Here is a 20,732-nt window from a genome sequence, read left to right as displayed (position 1 = left end):
TATATATATGTATATATACATACATATATATATATTTGTAAAAATGTATTTATATATTTATACTCCAGACCATAATTCTTAATTCCATTCTTTTACTTTTAGATTTGTATGTATTTGTCACACCAGCCTTTGCTTTGGCTCCCCCTCCTGTCCAGCTCAGGCGTTCGGTGTCCCTGGCCTTCTAGCTGTTGCCGAACCTGCTGCTGGAAAATGCCATTCACTCATTAACCCCGGACGTCATCATTACACACACCTGGAACCAATCCCCAATCTATCACTGTATATATACTCCCTCTGTCATGTGTCTTTGTCGGTCATTAAACATGTTGTTTGTTTTCCTGAGAGGAATCTCTCCTACTATTTCCTGAGAACTTTATTATTTTGCACTTTGGGTTTCGTCCTGCTTTTATATATGTTGCTTTAATAAATTCAGTAGTTCTAAACCTGTGACAGCCTCCTCCGCCCCACACTTGTGACAGTATTGTTAGATATTACTGGACTGTGTTTGTTTTCTTGTGTGTTCTTGTGTGTTTTTGAGTGTGTGTGTGTCCAACTGGGTCATCAGGTGGGATTAGCCAATCGTGATGAAAATTAACTACTTCAAAATGGAGATAGCCTCAATGGCGCTTCCCATGCTGTCATAGATGCCATAATGGTACGAATACAGTGATGAGACCTCTGTCAATCTCTATGGCGCCATGAGAAAGAGAAGAATTCAGGAGCCAATTGAAAGAGGAGGCAGGTTTTGGGGCCGGTTTTCTCTGGGCGGTTCTTGCCTGGTCAGGTAAGAACCGCCCAGGACACAGGCCGTAGTCAGACCATATTGCAATGGAGAGTACCATCCTATGGCCAAGGGGACTATATCTTTATTTCTATAGCCCTGGGCCTGGGTCTGGGTCAATGGTATTGCCCGTGCTTTGCATAGTACTTTTACAGTGCCTTCGTTAAGTATTCAGAACCCTTGACTTTTTCCACATTTTGTTACAGCCTTATTCTAAAATGTATTCAATTGTTTTTTCCCCTCATCAATCTACAGTGGCAAGAAAAAGTATGTGAACCCTTTGGAATTACCTGGACTTCTACATAAATTGGTCATCAAATTTGATCTGATCTTCGTCTAAGTCACAACAATAGACAAACATAGTGTGCTTAAACTAATAACACACTAATTATTGTATTTTTCTTGTCTATATTGAATACAGTGCCTTGTGAAAGTATTCGGCCCCCTTGAACTTTGCGACCTTTTGCCACATTTCAGGCTTCAAACATAAAGATATAAAACTGTATTTTTTTGTGAAGAATCAACAACAAGTGGGACACAATCATGAAGTGGAACGACATTTATTGGATATTTAAAACTTTTTTAACAAATCAAAAACTGAAAAATTGGGCGTGCAAAATTATTCAGCCCCCTTAAGTTAATACTTTGTAGCGCCACCTTTTGCTGCGATTACAGCTGTAAGTCGCTTGGGGTATGTCTCTATCAGTTTTGCACATCGAGAGACTGACATTTTTTCCCATTCCTCCTTGCAAAACAGCTCGAGCTCAGTGAGGTTGGATGGAGAGCATTTGTGAACAGCAGTTTTCAGTTCTTTCCACAGATTCTCGATTGGATTCAGGTCTGGACTTTGACTTGGCCATTCTAACACCTGGATATGTTTATTTTTGAACCATTCCATTGTAGATTTTGCTTTATGTTTTGGATCATTGTCTTGTTGGAAGACAAATCTCCGTCCCAGTCTCAGGTCTTTTGCAGAATCCATCAGGTTTTCTTCCAAAATGGTCCTGTATTTGGCTCCATCCATCTTCCCATCAATTTTAACCATCTTCCCTGTCCCTGCTGAAGAAAAGCAGGCCCAAACCATGATGCTGCCACCACCATGTTTGACAGTGGGGATGGTGTGTTCAGCTGTGTTGCTTTTACGCCAAACATAACGTTTTGCATTGTTGCCAAAAAGTTCAATTTTGGTTTCATCTGACCAGAGCACCTTCTTCCACATGTTTGGTGTGTCTCCCAGGTGGCTTGTGGCAAACTTTAAACAACACTTTTTATGGATATCTTTAAGAAATGTCTTTCTTCTTGCCACTTCCATAAAGGCCAGATTTGTGCAATATACGACTGATTGTTGTCCTATGGACAGAGTCTCCCACCTCAGCTGTAGATCTCTGCAGTTCATCCAGAGTGATCATGGGCCTCTTGACTGCATCTCTGATCAGTCTTCTCCTTGTATGAGCTGACAGTTTAGAGGGACGGCCAGGTCTTGGTAGATTTGCAGTGGTCTGATACTCCTTCCATTTCAATATTATCGCTTGCACAGTGCTTCTTGGGATGTTTAAAGCTTGGGAAATCTTTTTGTATCCAAATCTGGCTTTAAACTTCTTCACAACAGTATCTCGGACCTGCCTGGTGTGTTCCTTGTTCTTCATGATGCTCTCTGCGCTTTTAACGGACCTCTGAGACTATCACAGTGCAGGTGCATTTATACGGAGACTTGATTACACACAGGTGGATTGTATTTATCATCATTAGTCATTTAGGTCAACATTGGATCATTCAGAGATCCTCACTGAACTTCTGGAGAGAGTTTGCTGCACTGAAAGTAAAGGGGCTGAATAACTCACCTTTGTACAGAGGGATGTAGCCCAAACAGTTTGGATGATACAGACAGACGTTGGGAGATCGGCTGTACTGACTTCTCCTGACACTTATGGAGGTAGAACACCATCGTGTTTGTGAGTCTCATTTTTCCATAGAGGGGTCATAATAGTTTGTAGGCCAAACTGTTTAGATGCTACAGACGATTTTGTGAGAAGACAGCTTTTCGGGATATCTCATGGTCTGACAAACACCGCTCTGGCTCTGTCACCTTTCACCGCGGAAGTGCGACATAGGAGGATGCGGTGGATTGAGACGCACGCTTCCAATGGAAAAAATAAGATATTTCTAGCTTATATGTACATATTTTTTTATTTACAAAAAATGTTTACCTCTTTTTCTCCCCAATTGGTAGTTACAGTCTTGTCCCATCGCTGCAACACCTCCCCTACGTATATGGGAGAGACAAAGGTTGAGAGCCAGCAGCATGTCACCCTGCAACCAACTGCTGGTTTGCTTCTGAAGCTAAGTAGGGTTGGTTCTGGTCAGTTTCTGGATGGGAGACCAGATTCTGCGGGAAGTGGTTTTGGAGGGCCAGTAGGAGGCACCCTTTCCTCTGGTCTAAAGAAATACATAAAAAATGTTCTGTGTAGGGTGCTGTCTTTCAGATGGGATGTTAAACATGTGTCCTGACTCTCTGTGGTCACTAAAATATCCAATGGCACTTATTGTAGGGGTGTTAAGCATGGTGTCCTGGCAGAATTCCCAATCTGGCTCTCATACCAGCATGGTCACCTACTCATCCCCAGTTTACAATTGGCTCATCCATCCCTTGACCCTGTGACTATTCCCCAGGTTGTTGCTGTAAATGAGAATATGTTCTCAGACATCTTACCTGGTAAAATAAGGGTTCAATAAAAATGTGTCATCTGAAACATGACCCTGCCAAGCTGCACTGCTCACTTAACCTAGAAGCTAGCTGCACCTATGTGTCAGGGGAAACACAGTCCAGCTGATGACTGAAGTCAGCTTGCAGGTGCCTAGCTTGCCACAGGGAGTTGCTAGAGTGCAATGGGACAAGGAAATCCCGGCAGCCAAACTCTCCCTTAACCTGGATGATGCTAGTCCAATTGTGTCCTGGGTCACGGCTGGCTATGACAGCCTGGGTCTGTAGTGATGCAGTGCATTAGATTGCTGCACCACTCTAGAGGCCCTAAATTGACAGTTTTTATGGGGATTTTTGAATATGCTAAATAGATTTCCGCGGGGGCGCGGACATCGACCTTTTGAAGAAAACACATTGTAAGGCGGGGTTTATGACTTTGTGGCTGTGGTAACTACTGACAACCTCCAGCTGCGTTTGCCGCTGCTGTGACTGTCCTGCCTGGCCGCCCGGTGTCTGATACGCTGCTCCCCTGCTCCTTCCCTGGATCCAAAGCCCGCCTTGGCTACCGAACTCCCAGTGAATGCACTAGTCAGCAACCATGACAGGCATCGCCGCCGCGTCTTTCTTCTCCAACTCCTGCAGGTTCGGGGGCTGTGGGCTCCAGTTCGAGTCTCTGGCCGAGCTCATCGTCCATATCGAGGACAATCACATCGGTGAGTTGGGGAGGGAGAGAGGTAGCATAGTTAGCTAGCTAGCCCAATGCTAGGCTAGAAGAACACGGTTCCATTGCATTCCGCTATGCCTGCCTGCTTGCTACCCTTTCGCTGCAAATGCAGAATAAAAAATGAGAAAACAAACTTCCCCTCGGATTTAGTGGTTGGATTTATTTGTGCATTATTATTAATCAGCAAGGGCGTAAGTTTACCTATTTTTTAAATTAAACTACTAACGTTGTCATAGGTGGCTAGGCTAGTGTAGTCTAGACAGGCAGAGGTTTTGCATTGGTCGCTGTGTTTACATTTAGGCCCGTGTTACAATGCAGCGGAGCACCTTTCGCTGATTGAGATTTATCTCTCGCCATTGTCATCACAAGTACTCAGCTGTTTTCACCCTGAACATGCGTTAAGATAATACTTAATTGTAAATGATAATTGATTTGACTCGACTCATTTACAACTAGAATAATAAATGCCGCTAGTTTAGTAGTAGACTTGTACCTATCAGGTAGCCTATGCTTTGTTTGTAAGTCAGAGTTTATCATATTATTTGGTTGTTGTCAGCTGAAATGTTTTGAATTTTGTGCCAGCAAAGTTGTTTCCCCTTTTTCTAGATAGATTGTTTCCAGTCTGCAGTCTCTCAGGTGCTTGATTTGCAAAAATGTAACGATATAATGTTTCAACTTGTTGCAGATTACCACAAAATAGGCGCTCATATCATTTGCTTGGCTTTAGGCGATATGCTACAGTTCAAATTTGCAGCAATCATTTAGACTGCACTCATTTTATATAAAAAATATAAATGGTTATTAAACACATGCCTATGTATCAGTATCGTACAACGCAATATTTTCACCATAAACTATTGCGCATAGTTATCATAACTACGAGGCCTTAGAGGTTTAATATGCTACAACACATTTTTTTTGTCTAAGTCACTCATCACAAAACAGCTGCGGCAATGAGCCAAATATTAGGTTATCTCGTGAGAATAGGCCTAATCGGATGATCAATGCTATCTATGCATGAAAGATCGGGATTTGCCCAGCCAGGTCAGACAATAACATGGCAATTTACTCCAAAACACCACAGGGTTCTCAGAAGAGGAAGTCCACAAATGTGTCCTTTGGTCTGGTTGTCACAGGAGCACGGAGGCCCCTAAATCAGACCTCTTATCTAATCTTGCCCATTAGATTAAAAAAAATGAGTCCTTTTATCATGTGAGGTAATAACATTTAGGGCTATGTATTTTGCAATATTAATACCAATGGTATGCCCATCGCTTTTTTCCATGTGTTTCATACCAGCATGGACACATGGAGGGGGCGGGGCGGGCAAGGGATGCTCCACTGAGCTGGTCTCCATGGAGACAGGCTGTCACAGAGGGGGATGGGAGCATGCTATTGGCCCGAGGGGCAGCACACCTGCTGCCTCTCATACAAAGAAGGCTCCGCCCCAGCCAGCTGTGACCGTGATGTTGTTTAATTACAGGACAGGGGTGCAGTGGGGGTTTTGGTGGAGGTGTGGCAGAAGACCTATCATCACCATACATCATATACCCACTCACATCAGCTGATGAGAGAAAGGGTCAGCTATCTATCCCAGAGAGTAGGTTAGCTCAGAGCCTAGCAATATTATTATTTCTGGTAGGCTTAGAGCAGTGAGCACGCATCCACATACTGTATACAGACACACACACACACATGCTTGACTATTATTGTGGGGACCTAACCTAAAATAGATTTCCATGCAAAATCCTATATTCACTAACCCTTAACTGAACCTCAAACTCCTAACCCCTAAACCTAATTCTAAACCTTATTGTAACCCTAAACCTAACCCCTAAGCCTTTAGGCTTGTTTTACTATCCTTATGGGGACATTTGGGGACTTCCGGTACCCACGAGGATAGTAAATCAAAACACACACGTTTGGTATTACCAAACCTAAAATGTATTTCTATTAAAAATCTAATTTTACCTAACCCTAATTCTAACCTTAAATCTAACCCCTGACCCTAAAATAGCATTTGTCCTTGTGGGGACCTGGGAAATGTCCCCACAAGGGAGAATTTTCCTTGTTTTACTCTCCTTATGGGGATTCCTAGCACCCACAAGGATATAAATATATCCCCCTCCCCACACACACTCACCATCTGGCTCCTGAGGCAGCTGAGCAGAACAGGGGTCACCAGTCTGTCTGATCAGTGGGGTCAATGAATCAACCCTACAGCTGCATCGCTACAATGACTGACACCATTAATAACACATAATCATATCAATACTCTCATTAGATCTGTCCACTCAGCAAGGAGTGTGTGTGTGTTTGTGTTTTGTTGTTTGTCTTTGGTTCTTGTGCTCAACCAGTGCAGTATATTCACCATTCAATTGTTACCAAATCAATAATTACAATACAGAAGATGAGTATTCTCTGTGCTGGTGAACAGACTCATTTCATTACTGATATGCTGGGTTGTCCACCAGGACTCAGACATGTTCAGCTGCAGAAAGTCTGAAGTCCATGTTTAGAGATACAGCGCTGCCCTCTAGTGTCAGAGAATCTAATAGTATGCTGTTCATCATCCGTACCATTGATAGGGTTTATTCGGTGGCATCATGCTAGGTTTTGTTGCCGAATTTTGAAAGGGAACTCTGTCATCAATATTAACGGACCTCCTCTAAAGTAGCCTTGATATCAAAGAGCCTTCCCACAGACAAGAAATGTACTTAACAAAAATATAAATGCAGCATGCAACAATTTCAACGATTTTACGGAGTTACAGTTTATATAAGGAAATTAGTCTATTGAAATGAATTAATTAGCCCAAAATCTATGGATTTTACATGACTGGGCACCGCGCGCAGCCATAGGCCCACCCACTGGGGAGCCAGTTCCAGCCAATCAGAATGAGTTTTCCCCTGCAAAAGGGCTTTTATTACAGACAGAAATACTCTTCCATTTCATCAGCTGTCCAGGTGGCTGGTCTCAGACGATCCTGCAGGTGAAGAAGCCGGATGTGGAGGTCCTGGGGTGGCGTGGTTACACGTGGTCTGTGGTTGTGAGGCCAGTTGGGCGTACTGCCAAATTCTCTAAAACGACATTGGAGGTGGCTTATGGTACAGAAATTAACATTTAATTATCTGGCAACAGCTCTGTTGGACATTCCTGCAGTCAGCATGCCAATTGCACACTCCCTCCAAACTCGAGATACAGTGGGGCAAAAAAGTATTTAGTCAGCCACCAATTGTGCAAGTTCGCCCACTTAAAAAGATGAGAGAGGCCTGTAATTTTCATCATAGGTACACTTCAACTATGACAGACAAAATAAGAAAAGAAAATCACATTGTAGGATTTTTAATGAATTTATTTGGAAATTATGGTGGAAAATAAGTATTTGGTCAATGACAAAAGTTTATCTCAATACTTTGTCATTGCCAACAAAGGGTATATAACAGAGGTCAAACCTGTAAGTCTTCACAAGGTTTTCACACACTGTTTCTGGTATTTTGGCCCATTCCTCCATTCCTCCGTTGCCCGGGCGGTGTGTTTGGGATCATTGTCATGCTGAAAGACCCAGCCACGTTTCATCTTCAATGCCCTTGCTGATGGAAGGAGGTTTTCACTCAAAATCTCACGATACATGGCCCCATTCATTCTTTCCTTTACACGGATCAGTCGTCCTGGTCCCTTTGCAGAAAAACAGCCCCAAAGCATGATGTTTCCACCCCCATACTTCACAGTAGGTATGGTGTTCTTTGGATGCAACTCAGCATTCTTTGTCCTCCAAACACAACGAGTTGAGTTTTTACCAAAAAGTTATATTTTGGTTTCATCTGACCATATGACATTCTCCCAATCTTCTTCTGGATCATCCAAATGCTCTCTAGCAAACTTCAGACGGGCCTGGACATGTACTGGCTTAAGCAGGGGGACACGTCTGGCACTGCAGGATTTGAGTCCCTGGCGGTGTAGTGTGTTACTGATGGTAGGCTTTGTTACTTTGGTCCCAGGTCATTCACTAGGTCCCCCCGTGTGGTTCTGGGATTTTTGCTCACCGTTCTTGTGATCATTTTGACCCCACGGGGTGAGATCTTGCATGGAGCCCCAGATCGAGGGAGATTATCAGTGGTCTTGTATGTCTATGTCTTCCATTTCCTACTAATTGCTCCCACAGTTGATTTCTTCAAACCAAGCTGCTTACCTATTACAGATTCAGTCTTCCCAGCATGGTGCAGGTCTACAATTTTGTTTCTGGTGTCCTTTGACAGCTCTTTGGTCTTGGCCATAGTGGAGTTTGGAGTGTGACTGTTTGAGGTTGTGGACAGGTGTCTTTTATACTGATAACAAGTTCAAACAGGTGCCATTAATACAGGTAACGAGTGGAGGACAGAGGAGACTCTTAAAGAAGAAGTTACAGGTCTGTGAGAGCCTGAAATCTTGCTTGTTTGTAGGTGACCAAATATTTATTTTCCACCATAATTTGCAAATAAATTCATAAAAAATCCTACAATGTGATTTTCTGGATTTTTTTTCTCATTTTGTCTGTCATAGTTGAAGTGTACCTATGATGAAGATTACAGGCCTCTCATCTTTTTAAGTGGGAGAACTTGCACAATTGGTGGCTGACTAAATACTTTTTTGCCCCACTGTATCTGTGGCATTGTGTTGTGTGTCGAAACTGCACATTTTAGAGTGGCCTTTTATTGTCCCCAGCACAAGGTGCACCTGTGTAATGAGCATGCTGTTTAATCATCTTCTTGATATGCCACATCTGTCAGGTGGATGGATTATCTTGGCAAAGGAGAAATGCTGACTAACAGGGATGTAAACAAATGTGTGTACAAATATGGAGAGAAATCAGCTTTTTGTGCATATAGAACATTTCTGGGATCTTTTATTTTGGCTCATGAAACATGGGACCAACACTTTACATGTTGCGTTTTATGTCAGTGTCTATATAGGACAAATTATAATCTACAGACATTCAGTGGCCCTTCAGGACTGTGCACGTTTGTGTTTCTGAGGTACAGGGTTGTCCTGTATGTAGGTTACATATATGATCATGTCTTTAAGTTAGATGTGTGTGTGTGTGTGTGTGTGTGGTCAGAGAAGAGCAATATAGTGATGTCAGCCTTGGCTAGCTGTGTGCCAGACTGCCAGTGTTCTGTTGTCATTACCTGAACAAGTACATACCTGCCTCTCGCCTGAAACCACCCCTTCCCCTGTCCTACCTAGAGATAGAGAGAGGGGAGGAAAGAGGAGTGGAAGAGCGTGAAGAAGAGGGAAACAGAGAGCGAGAGAGGCAGAGATGCCACACACAGTGCTTCCTAAATTGGTAAATGTTGCTAGTACAACTTGTCTCTGTTACTCATGTATCCTGTTAGCTGTCAAATGTAACCTAGATCTAAGGTCGTTGTGTATGTGAGTCTGCTAATATAATGTAATGATAGTACAGGCACTGTATATCCGTCTGTGACCAGAAGGGGCCAGTGTAGCACTGTTTCTTTTCACTGTTCTGTTAAACGCTTGCTATTGCTTACTGACTACTGTACTGTTGCATTTCCAACTTTGGAGTGTGTCTCTATAGTTGAAATAGGCATCCTTTCCTGTGTTATTAGTTTGTCTTAACTCCATTTTTGGAGTAGGCATATGTGTTTTTTTTCTTGTGTGATTACGTTATGTGTGTAGGATGTGAAAGCAATGATTCCACTACAACATATCTTACTAACCCAGTCATGTCAACCCAGTCATGTCAGATCAGTGATTTAATCCAGGACCTGAAGGGAGGGAGGTGAGAAGGAAGGGTGGAAGTTAGGGTACACTGTATAAGTATTTGAACAGTGTCCATGTTTGTTGTTGATGCCTGGTGTGTTGGTGGCTATTTCCTCTCTCCCCCTCTGAACTCAATGCTGAGGTGTGACATGGAAGGTGTGTGTGTGTGCTCCAAATGACCTGTCTGGGCGTAACGAGGCAATTAGTGTGTCCCAGAATGGAAAATACACCACCGCAACACACGCACACCCTCAGAAGTCGCAGGGCCTGAAAGCCCCAACATGCACTGGGAAGTCTAATTACAGAGGGGTGTACCCTCCCTCTCTTTCCCCACTCTCCTCCTTTTTCTCTCTTCCCTCTCTCCATCCGGTGCCTGCTGCTTCAGAAACACATTAAAACACACTCTGGCTTAATTAGCAGTCTGGAAAACAAGACCTGCATTCTTGGCCTGCTGTGACACACACACACACACACACAGTTTTGTATTGCTATCCTTGTGGGGACCAAATAATTGATTCCCATACAAAATACTATTTTCCCTAAATTTAACCTTAACCTAAGCCTAACCTTAACCCCAAACTCCTAACCCTAAAACTTTACCTAAACCTAACCTTAACTCCTATCCTTAATTCTAACCCGAAGCCTAAACCTAAGCCTAAAATAGCATTTTTCCTCATGGGGACCGTCAAAATGTCCCACTTGCCCGCCCAAATGTTCATTTTTTTACTATCCTTGTGAGGACTTCTGGTACCCACAAGTATAGTTAAACAAAAAAATGCACACACAGGTGGGGCCTTATCTTTGACCGGTAGGAGGCAGTAGTAGACTGTTGGTCAGAAAAGCGATGTTGTGTTGAAGTCCGTAGAGTGCTGTTTGATGGGTAGCTGATTTAATGACAGGAACACTAATTTGGACTATATTTATGACTCTCTTATGCCCCCAATTTACACTCTTATACGCAGGTACACACCCATGCCACACACTGTCTTTTGGAGAGCACTGGACCAGTGTGACAGCTGTGACACAAGCTCCGTTTGATTGAGTTTTTTTGTCATTTAGCATACACTCTTATCCAGAGCAACTTACAGTAGTGAGTGTATACATTTTTCATACTTGTCCCCCTTGGGAATCGAACCCACAACTTTGGTGACGCAAGCACCATCCTCTACCAACTGAGCCACACGGGACCACTTCTCCATCATGGGGGTGTGTGTGTGTGTGTGTGTGTGCATGTGCGCGCCTGCCTTGTTACAGTGGCGGTATCAGGAGTATACTTGCTTCCTGTCCTGCTAGGTGAACGGAAGCCATAAAGTTGGGGAACATTTATTGCTCTCCCCCTCTGCACCTGGTTTACTTAATTCCCCCCTCCCCCATCCCCAACGTTCTATAGTATGTGGTTAGCTTTGTGGAGCTTGACATTAGGGCTGGGCGATATGGCCTAAAAATCATGTCTCAATTCATTTTTTTCTTTCAAAAAACCCAACTTATGGGCGATTGACTATATATATCTTAATGTTTTCTCTAAGCGTTGTTGTACAATTTAAAGGTCAAATACACTGCATTTCAAACAGGTAGCAATAATCTAGCAAATTCAGGGCTTGTGACGTTATACCTAGTCTAAATACAAGCCTTCCACAACCATAAGACCCACTAATATGATTTTATCAAAATAGGTTAACCTGTTTTTGCTGTTGCAATATTCACTGATCTGGCTTTCAAGTCTGTCTATACAGCAGTAGTGGTGCGTGGGTAAAATCACTGAGGAAGACAAGACACTAAAAAAGCCATATTACAACCTATGTTGTGATAATTATGTTTGCACTATAATCCGTTAGTTCATACGTGACCACGATATACAATAAGGTGGTGTCAACAAAAAGACAAGTCACACAGCGGCGGAATAAATTCAACTGCACATATATTTGTTTAATCACAAAACTGGAGAGCAAACTCTGTCTGGCGAAAACCCACAAAGCAAACTCTGTCTGGCGAAAACCCACAAAGCAAACTCTGTCTGGCGAAAACCCACAAAGCAAAAATGGCATACAAACAGTTATCACCTGCAGCATGGTCAAGCAAGTTCATGTTTTCGACAGTTTACTAAACTACTGATTTAGAACCACGGCGTTACCGGAAGTCCGCACAAAGACAACAGACACATTGCCTCTGCTATTCCAGCACCATTTAAACATCATCAAATCAACAAGGCTATGGTTAGTTTAATACACTGAAAACAAACTTGCAGATACCAAAAACGATTTAGTCCAATCAATGTTGCTAAATGGACGACGCAGGAGAAGATGGCTGACGTTTTACGTGTTCCTAACCAATTGTGTTTTTATGTTTTTTTTTTTGTGTATTTTTTAACTTATTTTCTACGTATTATGCTGCTAACGTCTCTCATGACCGAAAATAACTTCTGGACATCAGAACAGAGTTTACTCACCACGAACTGGCAGAAGATTTTTTTTCCTTTAACGAGTCCGATGAGCCCGACGTGAAGGACATACTGCTTTCCCGGGAACAGGCCCAAATCCCCGTCATTGGCGTGAAGAAACGACGGAGAAGAAGAAACGACGGAGTCTTGAGGTTTTGCTTGCCTGAGGCATAGTATCTCATGATAAGCTGTAGACCACACTATCTACCTAGTTTTCATCTATATTTTTCGTAGCTGTCTACATACCACCACAGTCCGATGCTGGCATTACGACTGCACTCAATGAGCTGTATTCCGCCATAAGCAAACAGGAAAACGCTCATCCAGAGGCGGCACTCCTAGTGGCCGGGGACTTTAATGCAGGGAAACTTAAATCTGTTTTACCAAATGTCTATCAGCATGTTAAATGTGCAACCAGAGGGGGAAAAAAACTCAAGACCACCTTTACTCCACACACAGAGACGACTACAAAGCTCTCCCTTGCCCTCCATTTGGCAAATCTGACCTTAAAATTCTATCCTCCTGATTCCTGCTTACAAGCAAAGATTTATGCAGGAAGCACCAGTGACTTGGTCAATAAAAAAGTGGTCAGATGAAGCAGATGCTAAGCTACAGGACTGTTTTGCTAGCACAGACTGAAATATGTTCCGGGAGTCTTCCAATGGTATTGAGGAGTACACCACATAAATCATTGGCTTCATCAATAAGTGCATCGATGACGTCATCCCCACAGTGACCGTACCTACATACCCCAACCAGAAGCCATCGATTACAGGCAACATCCTCACTGAGCTAAAGGCTAGAGCTGCCGCTTTCAAGGAGCGGGACACTAACCCGGAAGCTTATAAGAAATCCCGCTATGCCTTCCGATGAACCATCTAACAGTCCTGTACTGACACTTTGCCTATGATCGAATCGTACTACACCGGCTCCGATGCTTGTCAGATATGGCAAGGCTTGCAAACCATTACAGACTACAAAGGGAAGCACAGCCGAGTGCTGCCCAGTGACACAAGCCTACCAGACAAGCTAAACTACTTCTATGCTCGCTTCGAGGCAAATAACACTGAAACATGCATGAGAGCACCAGCTGTTCCGGACAACTGTGTGATCATGCTCTCTTCAGATGATGTGAGTAAGACCTTTAAACATCTCAACAGTCACAAGGCTGCAGGGCCAGCTGGATTACCAGGACGTGTACTGCGAGCATGTGCTGACCAACCGGCAAGTGTGTTCACTGACATCTTCAACCTCTCCCTGTCCGAGTCTGTAATAACAACATGTTTTAAGCAGACCACCATAGTCCCTGTTCCGAAGAACACTAAGGTAACCTTTCTAAATTACTATCGACCTGTAGCACTCACGTCTGTAGCCATGAATTGCTTTGAAAGGCTGGTCATGGCTCACATCAACACCATTATCCCAAAAACCCTAGACCCACTCCAATTTGCACACTGCCCTAACAGATCCACAGATGATACAATCTATATTGCACTCCACACTGCCCTTTCCCACCTGGACAAAATAAAACCCTAAGTAAGAATGCTATTCATTGACTACAGCTCAGTGTTCAACACCATAGTGCCCTTAAAGCTCATCACTAAGCTAAGGACCCTGGGACTAAACACCTCCCTCTGCAACTGAATCCTGGACTTCCTGACAGGCTGCCCCCAGGTGGTAATGGTAGGTAACAACACATCCGCTACGCTGATCCTCAACACCGGGGTCCCTCAGGGGTGCATGATCAGTCCCCTCCTGTACACCCTGTTCATGCATGACTGCACGGCCAGGCATGACTCCAACAACATCATTAAGTTTGCCGATGACGCAACAGTGGTAGGCCTGATTACCGACAATGACGAGACAGCCTATAGGGGGGGGGGTAGTAGAGAGAGTGAGAGAGAAAGCTTAAATTCACACAGGAGACTGGATAAGACAGGAGAAATACTCCAGATATAACAGACTGACCCTAGCCCCATGACACAAACTATTGAAGCATAAATACTGGAGGCTGAGACAGGAGGGGTCGGGAGACACTGTGGCCCCGTCCGACGATACCCCTGGACAGGGCCAAACAGGCAGGATATAACCCCACCCACTTTGCCAGAGCACAGCCCCCACACCACTAGAGGGATGTCTTCAACCACCAACTTACTATCCTGAGAGGCCGAGTATAGCCCACAAAGATCTCCCCCACTGCACGAACCCGAGGTGGGGCCCGCTAATCCGGACAGGAAGACCACGTCAGTGACTCAACCCACTCAAGTGACGCACCCCTCCTAGGGACAGCATGGAAGAGCACCAGTAAGCCAGTGACTCAGCCCCTGTAGTAGGGTTGGAGGCAGAGAATCCCAGTGGAGAGAGGGAAATCGGCCAGGCAGAGACAGCAAGGGCGGTTCGTTGCTCCAGTGCCATTCACCTTCACACTCCTGGGCCAGACTACACTGAATCGTAGGACCTACTGAAGAGATGAGTCTTCGATAAAGACTTAAAAGTAGAGACACATGGATAGGCAGACCATTCCATAAAAATGGAACTCTATAGGAGAAAGCCCTGCTTCCAGCTGTTTGCTTAGACATTCTAAAGACAATAAGGAGGCCTGCGTCTTGTGAATGTAGAGTTAAAAAAAAAAAAAATGTCACCTTTATTTAACCAGCTAGTTGAGAACAAGTTCTCATTTGCAACTGCGACCTGGCCAAGATAAAGTGTGAACAGACAATACAGAGTTACACATGGAGTAAACAATTAACAAGTCAATATAACACAGTAGAAAAAAAGAGAGTCTATATACATTGTGTGCAAAAGGCATGAGGAGGTAGGCGAATAATTACAATTTTGCAGATTAACACTGGAGTGATAAATGATCAGATGGTCATGTACAGGTAGAGATATTGGTGTGCAAAAGAGCAGAAAAGTAAATAAATATAAGCAGTATGGGGATGAGGTAGGTAAAATTGGGTGGGCTATTTACCGATAGACTATGTACAGCTGCAGCGATCGGTTTATCTGCTCAGATAGCAGATATTTGAAGTTGGCGAGGGAGATAAAAGGCTCCAACTTCAGCGATTTTTGCAATTCGTTCCAGTCGCAGGCAGCAGAGAACTGGAACGAAAGGCGGCCAAATGAGGTGTTGGCTTTAGGGATGATCAGTGAGATACACCTGCTGGAGCGCGTGCTACGGCTGGGTGTGGCCATCGTGACCAGTGAACTGAGATAAGGCGGAGCTTTACCTAGCATGGACTTGTAGATGACCTGGAGCCAGTGGGTCTGGCGACGAATATGTAGCGAGAGCCAGCCGACTAGAGGATACAGGTCGCAGTGGTGGGTGGTATAAGGTGCTTTAGTAACAAAACGGATGGCACTGTGATAAACTGCATCCAGTTTGCTGAGTAGAGTATTGGAAGCTATTTTGTAGATGACATCGCCGAAGTCGAGGATCGGTAGGATAGTCAGTTTTACTAGGGTAAATTTGGCGGCGTGAGTGAAGGAGGCTTTGTTGCGGGAATAGAAAGCCGACTAGATTTGATTTTAGATTGGAGATGTTTGATATGAGTCTGGAAGGAGAGTTTACAGTCTAGCCAGACACCTAGGTACTTATAGATGTCCACATATTCTACGTCGGAACCATCCAGGGTGGTGATGCTAGTCTGGCGTGTGGGTGCAGGCAGCGAACGGTTGAAAAGCATGCATTTGGTTTTACTAGCGTTTAAGAGCAGTTGGAGGCCACGGAAGGAGTGTTGTATGGCATTGAAGCTCGTTTGGAGGTTAGATAGCACAGTGTCCAAGGACGGGCAGGAAGTATACAGAATGGTGTCATCTGCGTAGAGGTGGATCAGGGAATCGCCCGCAGCAAGAGCAACATCATTGATATATACAGAGAAAAGAGTCGGCCCGAGAATTGAACCCTGTGGCACCCCCATAGAGACTGCCAGAGGACCGGACAGCATGCCCTCCGATTTGACACACTGAACTCTGTCTGCAAAGTAGTTGGTGAACCAGGCAAGGCAGTCATCAGAAAAACCGAGGCTACTGAGTCTGCTGTTAAGAATATGGGGATGGACAGAGTCGAAAGCCTTGGCAAGGTCGATGAAGACGGCTGCACAGTACTGTCTTTTATCGATGGCGTTTATGATATTGTTTAGTACCTTGAGCGTGGCTGAGGTGCACCTGTGACCGGCTCGGAAACCAGAGATTGCACAGCGGAGAAGGTACGGTGGGATTCGAGATGGTCAGTGACCTGTACGTGTAGGTACGTGTAGGTATGTACGGCAGGACCAAATCAGAAAGATAGGTAAGAGAAAGCACATGTAATGCTTTGTAGGTTAGCAGTACAACCTTGAAATCAGCCCTAGCCTTAACAGGAAGCCAGTGTAGAGGGGCTTGCACTGGAGTAATATGATCACATTTTTGGGTTCTAGTCAAGATTCTAGCAGCCCTCTAGCAGCCTAATCCGAGTCGATGGACAGAAAGTTTCTGATTTTTGCAATGTAAGTAGATGGAAAAAAGCTGTCCTTGAAACAGTTGATATGTTCGTCAAAAGAGCGATCATGGTCCAGAGTAACGCCAAGGTCCTCCACAGCTTTATTTGAGACGACTGTACAAACATCAAGATGAATTGTCAGATTCAACAGCAGATTTCTTTGTTTCTTGTGACTTAGAACTAGCATCTCTGTTTTGTCCGAGTTTAAAAGTAGAACATTTGCCGCCATCCACTTCCTTATGTCTGAAACACAGGCTTCCAGGGAGGGCAATTTTGGGGCTTCACCATGTTTCATCAAAATGTACAGCTGTGTGTCGTCCGCACAGCAGTGAAAGTTAACATTATATTTCCGAATGACATCACCAAGAGGTAAAAAATATAGTGAAAACAATAGTGGTCCTAAAATGGAGCCTTGAGGAACACCGAAATTTACAGTTGATTTGTCAGAGGACAAACCATCTGCAGAGACAAACTAATATCTCCGACAGATAAGATCTAAACCAGGCCAGAACTTGACCGTGTCGACCAATTTGGGCTGCCAATCTCTCCAAAAGAATCTGGTGATCGATGGTATCAAAAGCAGCACTAAGGAGAGTAAAGGTGCTTGCCGGGGGGAGGGGTCGGTTGGATACTGCTTGGGTGTAGGTGCTACATATGCTGATCTCGATGGTTTGGTGGTTTTTACATTTTAACGCACTCTCAATTTCAACATTTACCTTTGGGCAGCATGTGCTGGCCCCGCCACTCGAGTGATTCTTATCTTAACATAAAAGAGCAGACAGAAACAACAAGACCCAGAGTTCTAGGTACAAAGTAAATATTACAAAACAAGACATACAGAACAAGGACAGGTAGAAAGAAAAATAGCGTACCCTCTTTCTTTCTACCTGTCATTGTCCATATTTTTAGGGGGATTGTTCTGTAGCAGCCCACAGTTTGCTAATTATTTTATCGGTTTTTGTATCAAAGGAGGCCAAATGCTTTCTGGCATCAATCAAACAAATGCCACAGCAGCAACATGGCATACTCTTTTGTTCCAGACAGCATCCTATACATGAGCTACATTCTGAGACAGGGGGCGCTGTTTCCCCCACTCTGATGATTTCTCTGGTGAGATTCAGCTAGTTGCGAATTGATGGAAAATTATGAAAACACAGAGAGAGAGAAAAAATATTGTATAATTTTTTATTGGTCAAATATTTGGAGAAGCCTGGCATCCATAAATACATGCCACTCGGAAAATTCCCTTTTTAGTTACAAATTTAACTAGAACCATGCATAATACACATTCGCTAATAATGACCAACTTCTTGTAGCAGGCACATGTCTTATCAACAATCTCTCAAGCCCACGTGCTAGTAATTAGCCAGCTAATCTTTATATTTCAGTTTAGCCAACAATCTATTTACTAGCTAACAAGGTTGACCAATTGAATTGTTATGAACACACCCTTCTGTCTTTCTCCAACTGTTTGAAAAGCATGTCCACTTTGTTCAGATGTTGAAATCAAGTGGCCTACCTTATTTCTCAGAATGAGAAATAGAACGAATTGCCAATTCCGTATATAATTCTGTTTTATGCTTATTGCACATTTTTAAAATGGTCTTTGGCTATAATGCTTCTACCGGTACTTGGTACCCCAATACCGCAACAAACTGAGCATTCATTTTACAGAATCAATATTCAGTGATACTCTCGTTTTAGTAGTGTCTGCTCTGCGCGCAATGTGAGTAGTTGAGACATAAAAAGGGTATTGTTAGAAAAGTTATCTTCTCTATTACAGTAAAATAATGTTTTGGTGTCCATATGACCGAATCTGTTGGACCAAACCTCAAATGCAAATGGTGAGTTTAAACCGCTTGTCAGAGAGGAAGATGTGATCTCTCAATTTTGTTGGCAGGGGGAGCGGCTTGGTGTATGTGTAAACCATAGCGGAAGAGGCGAAGCAACCTCTTTCTAAAATATATATTTTGGACCTAATCTTGTTGCCTGCCTTCCCGCCTTTGGGAGAACAACTCCCATTGTTAGGGCGGAGGCGTGCATCTCATCATTATATACAGATCTCTGGTGTAAATGGGAATGTGCACAGAGGAGCAAAGAAGATGAGACCAAAAATACACCATGAGAAAAAGCAGACATAAAACTCATAAAAGCTGAAAAACAACTAAACCTTGATTCTGGCGACAAAGGCATTTGGAATATCATGCAAAAACATAGATCTAATTAATTAGATTAATTAAAATGTATCGCCCAGCCCTACTTGACATTCTGTTGTATGCTAGCTAGGTCGAAACACTTAATTCTGTTAATTAATAAAGCCCTTTAAAACTCCTGCATTACCTAACATTGTTGTTACTAACATTTAGAAGTATGATATACCAAACCCGGTCACAAGGATGGCAAATTTTTAAAATTCCGTCTGCCACTAAAAGATTTAGGAAAAAACTGCTTTTGTTCCATAAGTGAGGTACGAAGAACTAATCTTTAGAATACCTTACAGGCAATTCAGAATGTAGATTGAGGACCTCTACTGAGGAATGTGGTTGTTTTGCATGATTGTGTTGCGTAGGGTTAACACAGTATTTGTATTTTATTGGTGTATTTCCTATGCTTCTACACTGCCGTAATTGTGAAATCCAGGGCGCCCTTGTAAAAGAGACCTTGGTATCAATTAGGGATGCACGATACATCGGTGAACATATTGGAATCGGCTGATGTTAGCTAAAAATACCAACATCGGTATCGGCCCGATGTCTACCTCTTACGGCTGAAATCCCGTTAACGGGATCGATTTGACAACAGCCAGTGAAAGTGCAGGGCGCCATATTCAAACAACAGAAATCTCATAATTAAAATTCCTCAAGCATACAAGTATTATACACCATTTTAAAGATAAACTTGTTGTTAATCTCACCACAGTGTCCGATTTCAAAAAGGCTTTACAGCAAAAGCACACCATATGATTATGTTAGGTCAGCATCTAGTCACAGAAAAACAGCCATTTTTCCAGCCAAAGAGAGGAGTCACAAAAAGCAGAAATAGAGATAAAATGAATCACTAACCTTTGATGATCTTCATCAGATGACACTCATAGAACTTCATGTTACACAATATATTTATATCCAAAAATCTCAGTTTACATTGGTGCGTTATGTTCAGTAATGTTTTGCTTCCAAAACATCCAGTGATTTTGCAGAGAGCCACATCAATTTACAGAAGTACTCATCATAAATGTTGATGAAAATACAAGTGTTATACATGGAATTAAATATATACTTCTCCTTAATGCAACCGCTGTGTCAGATTTCAAAACAGCTTTACGGAAAAAGCACACCATGCAATAATCTGAGTACAGTGCTCAGAGACAAAAACAAGCCATATAGATTCCCGCCATGTTGTGGAGTCAACAGAAGTCAGAAATCGCATTATAAATATTCACTTACCTTTGATAATCTTCATCAGAATGCACTCCCAGGAATCCCAGTTCCACAATAAATGTTTGTTTTGTTTGATAAAGTCCATAATTTATGTCCAAATACCTCCTTTTTGTTTGTGCGTTTAGTTCACAAATCCAAATTCACAATGGGCAGTTACTTAGTTCAGACGACAGTTCCATTACAGTTCATAGAAACATGTCAAACGATGTATAGAATCAATCTTTAGGATGTTTTTATCATAAATCTTCAATAATATTCCATCTAGACAATTCCTTTGTCTTTAGAAAGGAATAGGAACACAGCTAACTCACGGGCGAGCGCGAGACTGAGCTCATGGCATTCTGCCAGACACCTGACTCAAACAGCTCTTATTCTCTCCCCCTTCACAGTAGAAACCTGAAACAAGGTT

The 20,732-nt window shown here is 43.1% G+C and overlaps 1 protein-coding gene across 1 annotated transcript in view; it reads left to right on the top strand.

Moving 5' to 3' along the window:
* Window positions 1-3,918: 3,918 nt before the first annotated feature.
* LOC110496580 (juxtaposed with another zinc finger protein 1) overlaps window positions 3,919-20,732 on the top strand; it is a 37,451-nt gene continuing 20,637 nt past the window's right edge. The window contains exon 1 of the mRNA XM_021572551.2: window positions 3,919-4,195. Coding sequence (XP_021428226.1) covers window positions 4,081-4,195 — 115 coding nt within the window. The 5' untranslated portion in view covers window positions 3,919-4,080. The remainder of the gene's footprint in view (window positions 4,196-20,732) is intronic.

The sequence above is a fragment of the Oncorhynchus mykiss genome, chromosome 18 (genome assembly GCF_013265735.2).
Source record: "Oncorhynchus mykiss isolate Arlee chromosome 18, USDA_OmykA_1.1, whole genome shotgun sequence".
Lineage (NCBI taxonomy): Eukaryota > Metazoa > Chordata > Actinopteri > Salmoniformes > Salmonidae > Oncorhynchus > Oncorhynchus mykiss.
The sequence above is the reverse complement of the archived record's forward strand: the minus strand, read 5'-3'. Positions and strand labels throughout refer to the sequence as shown.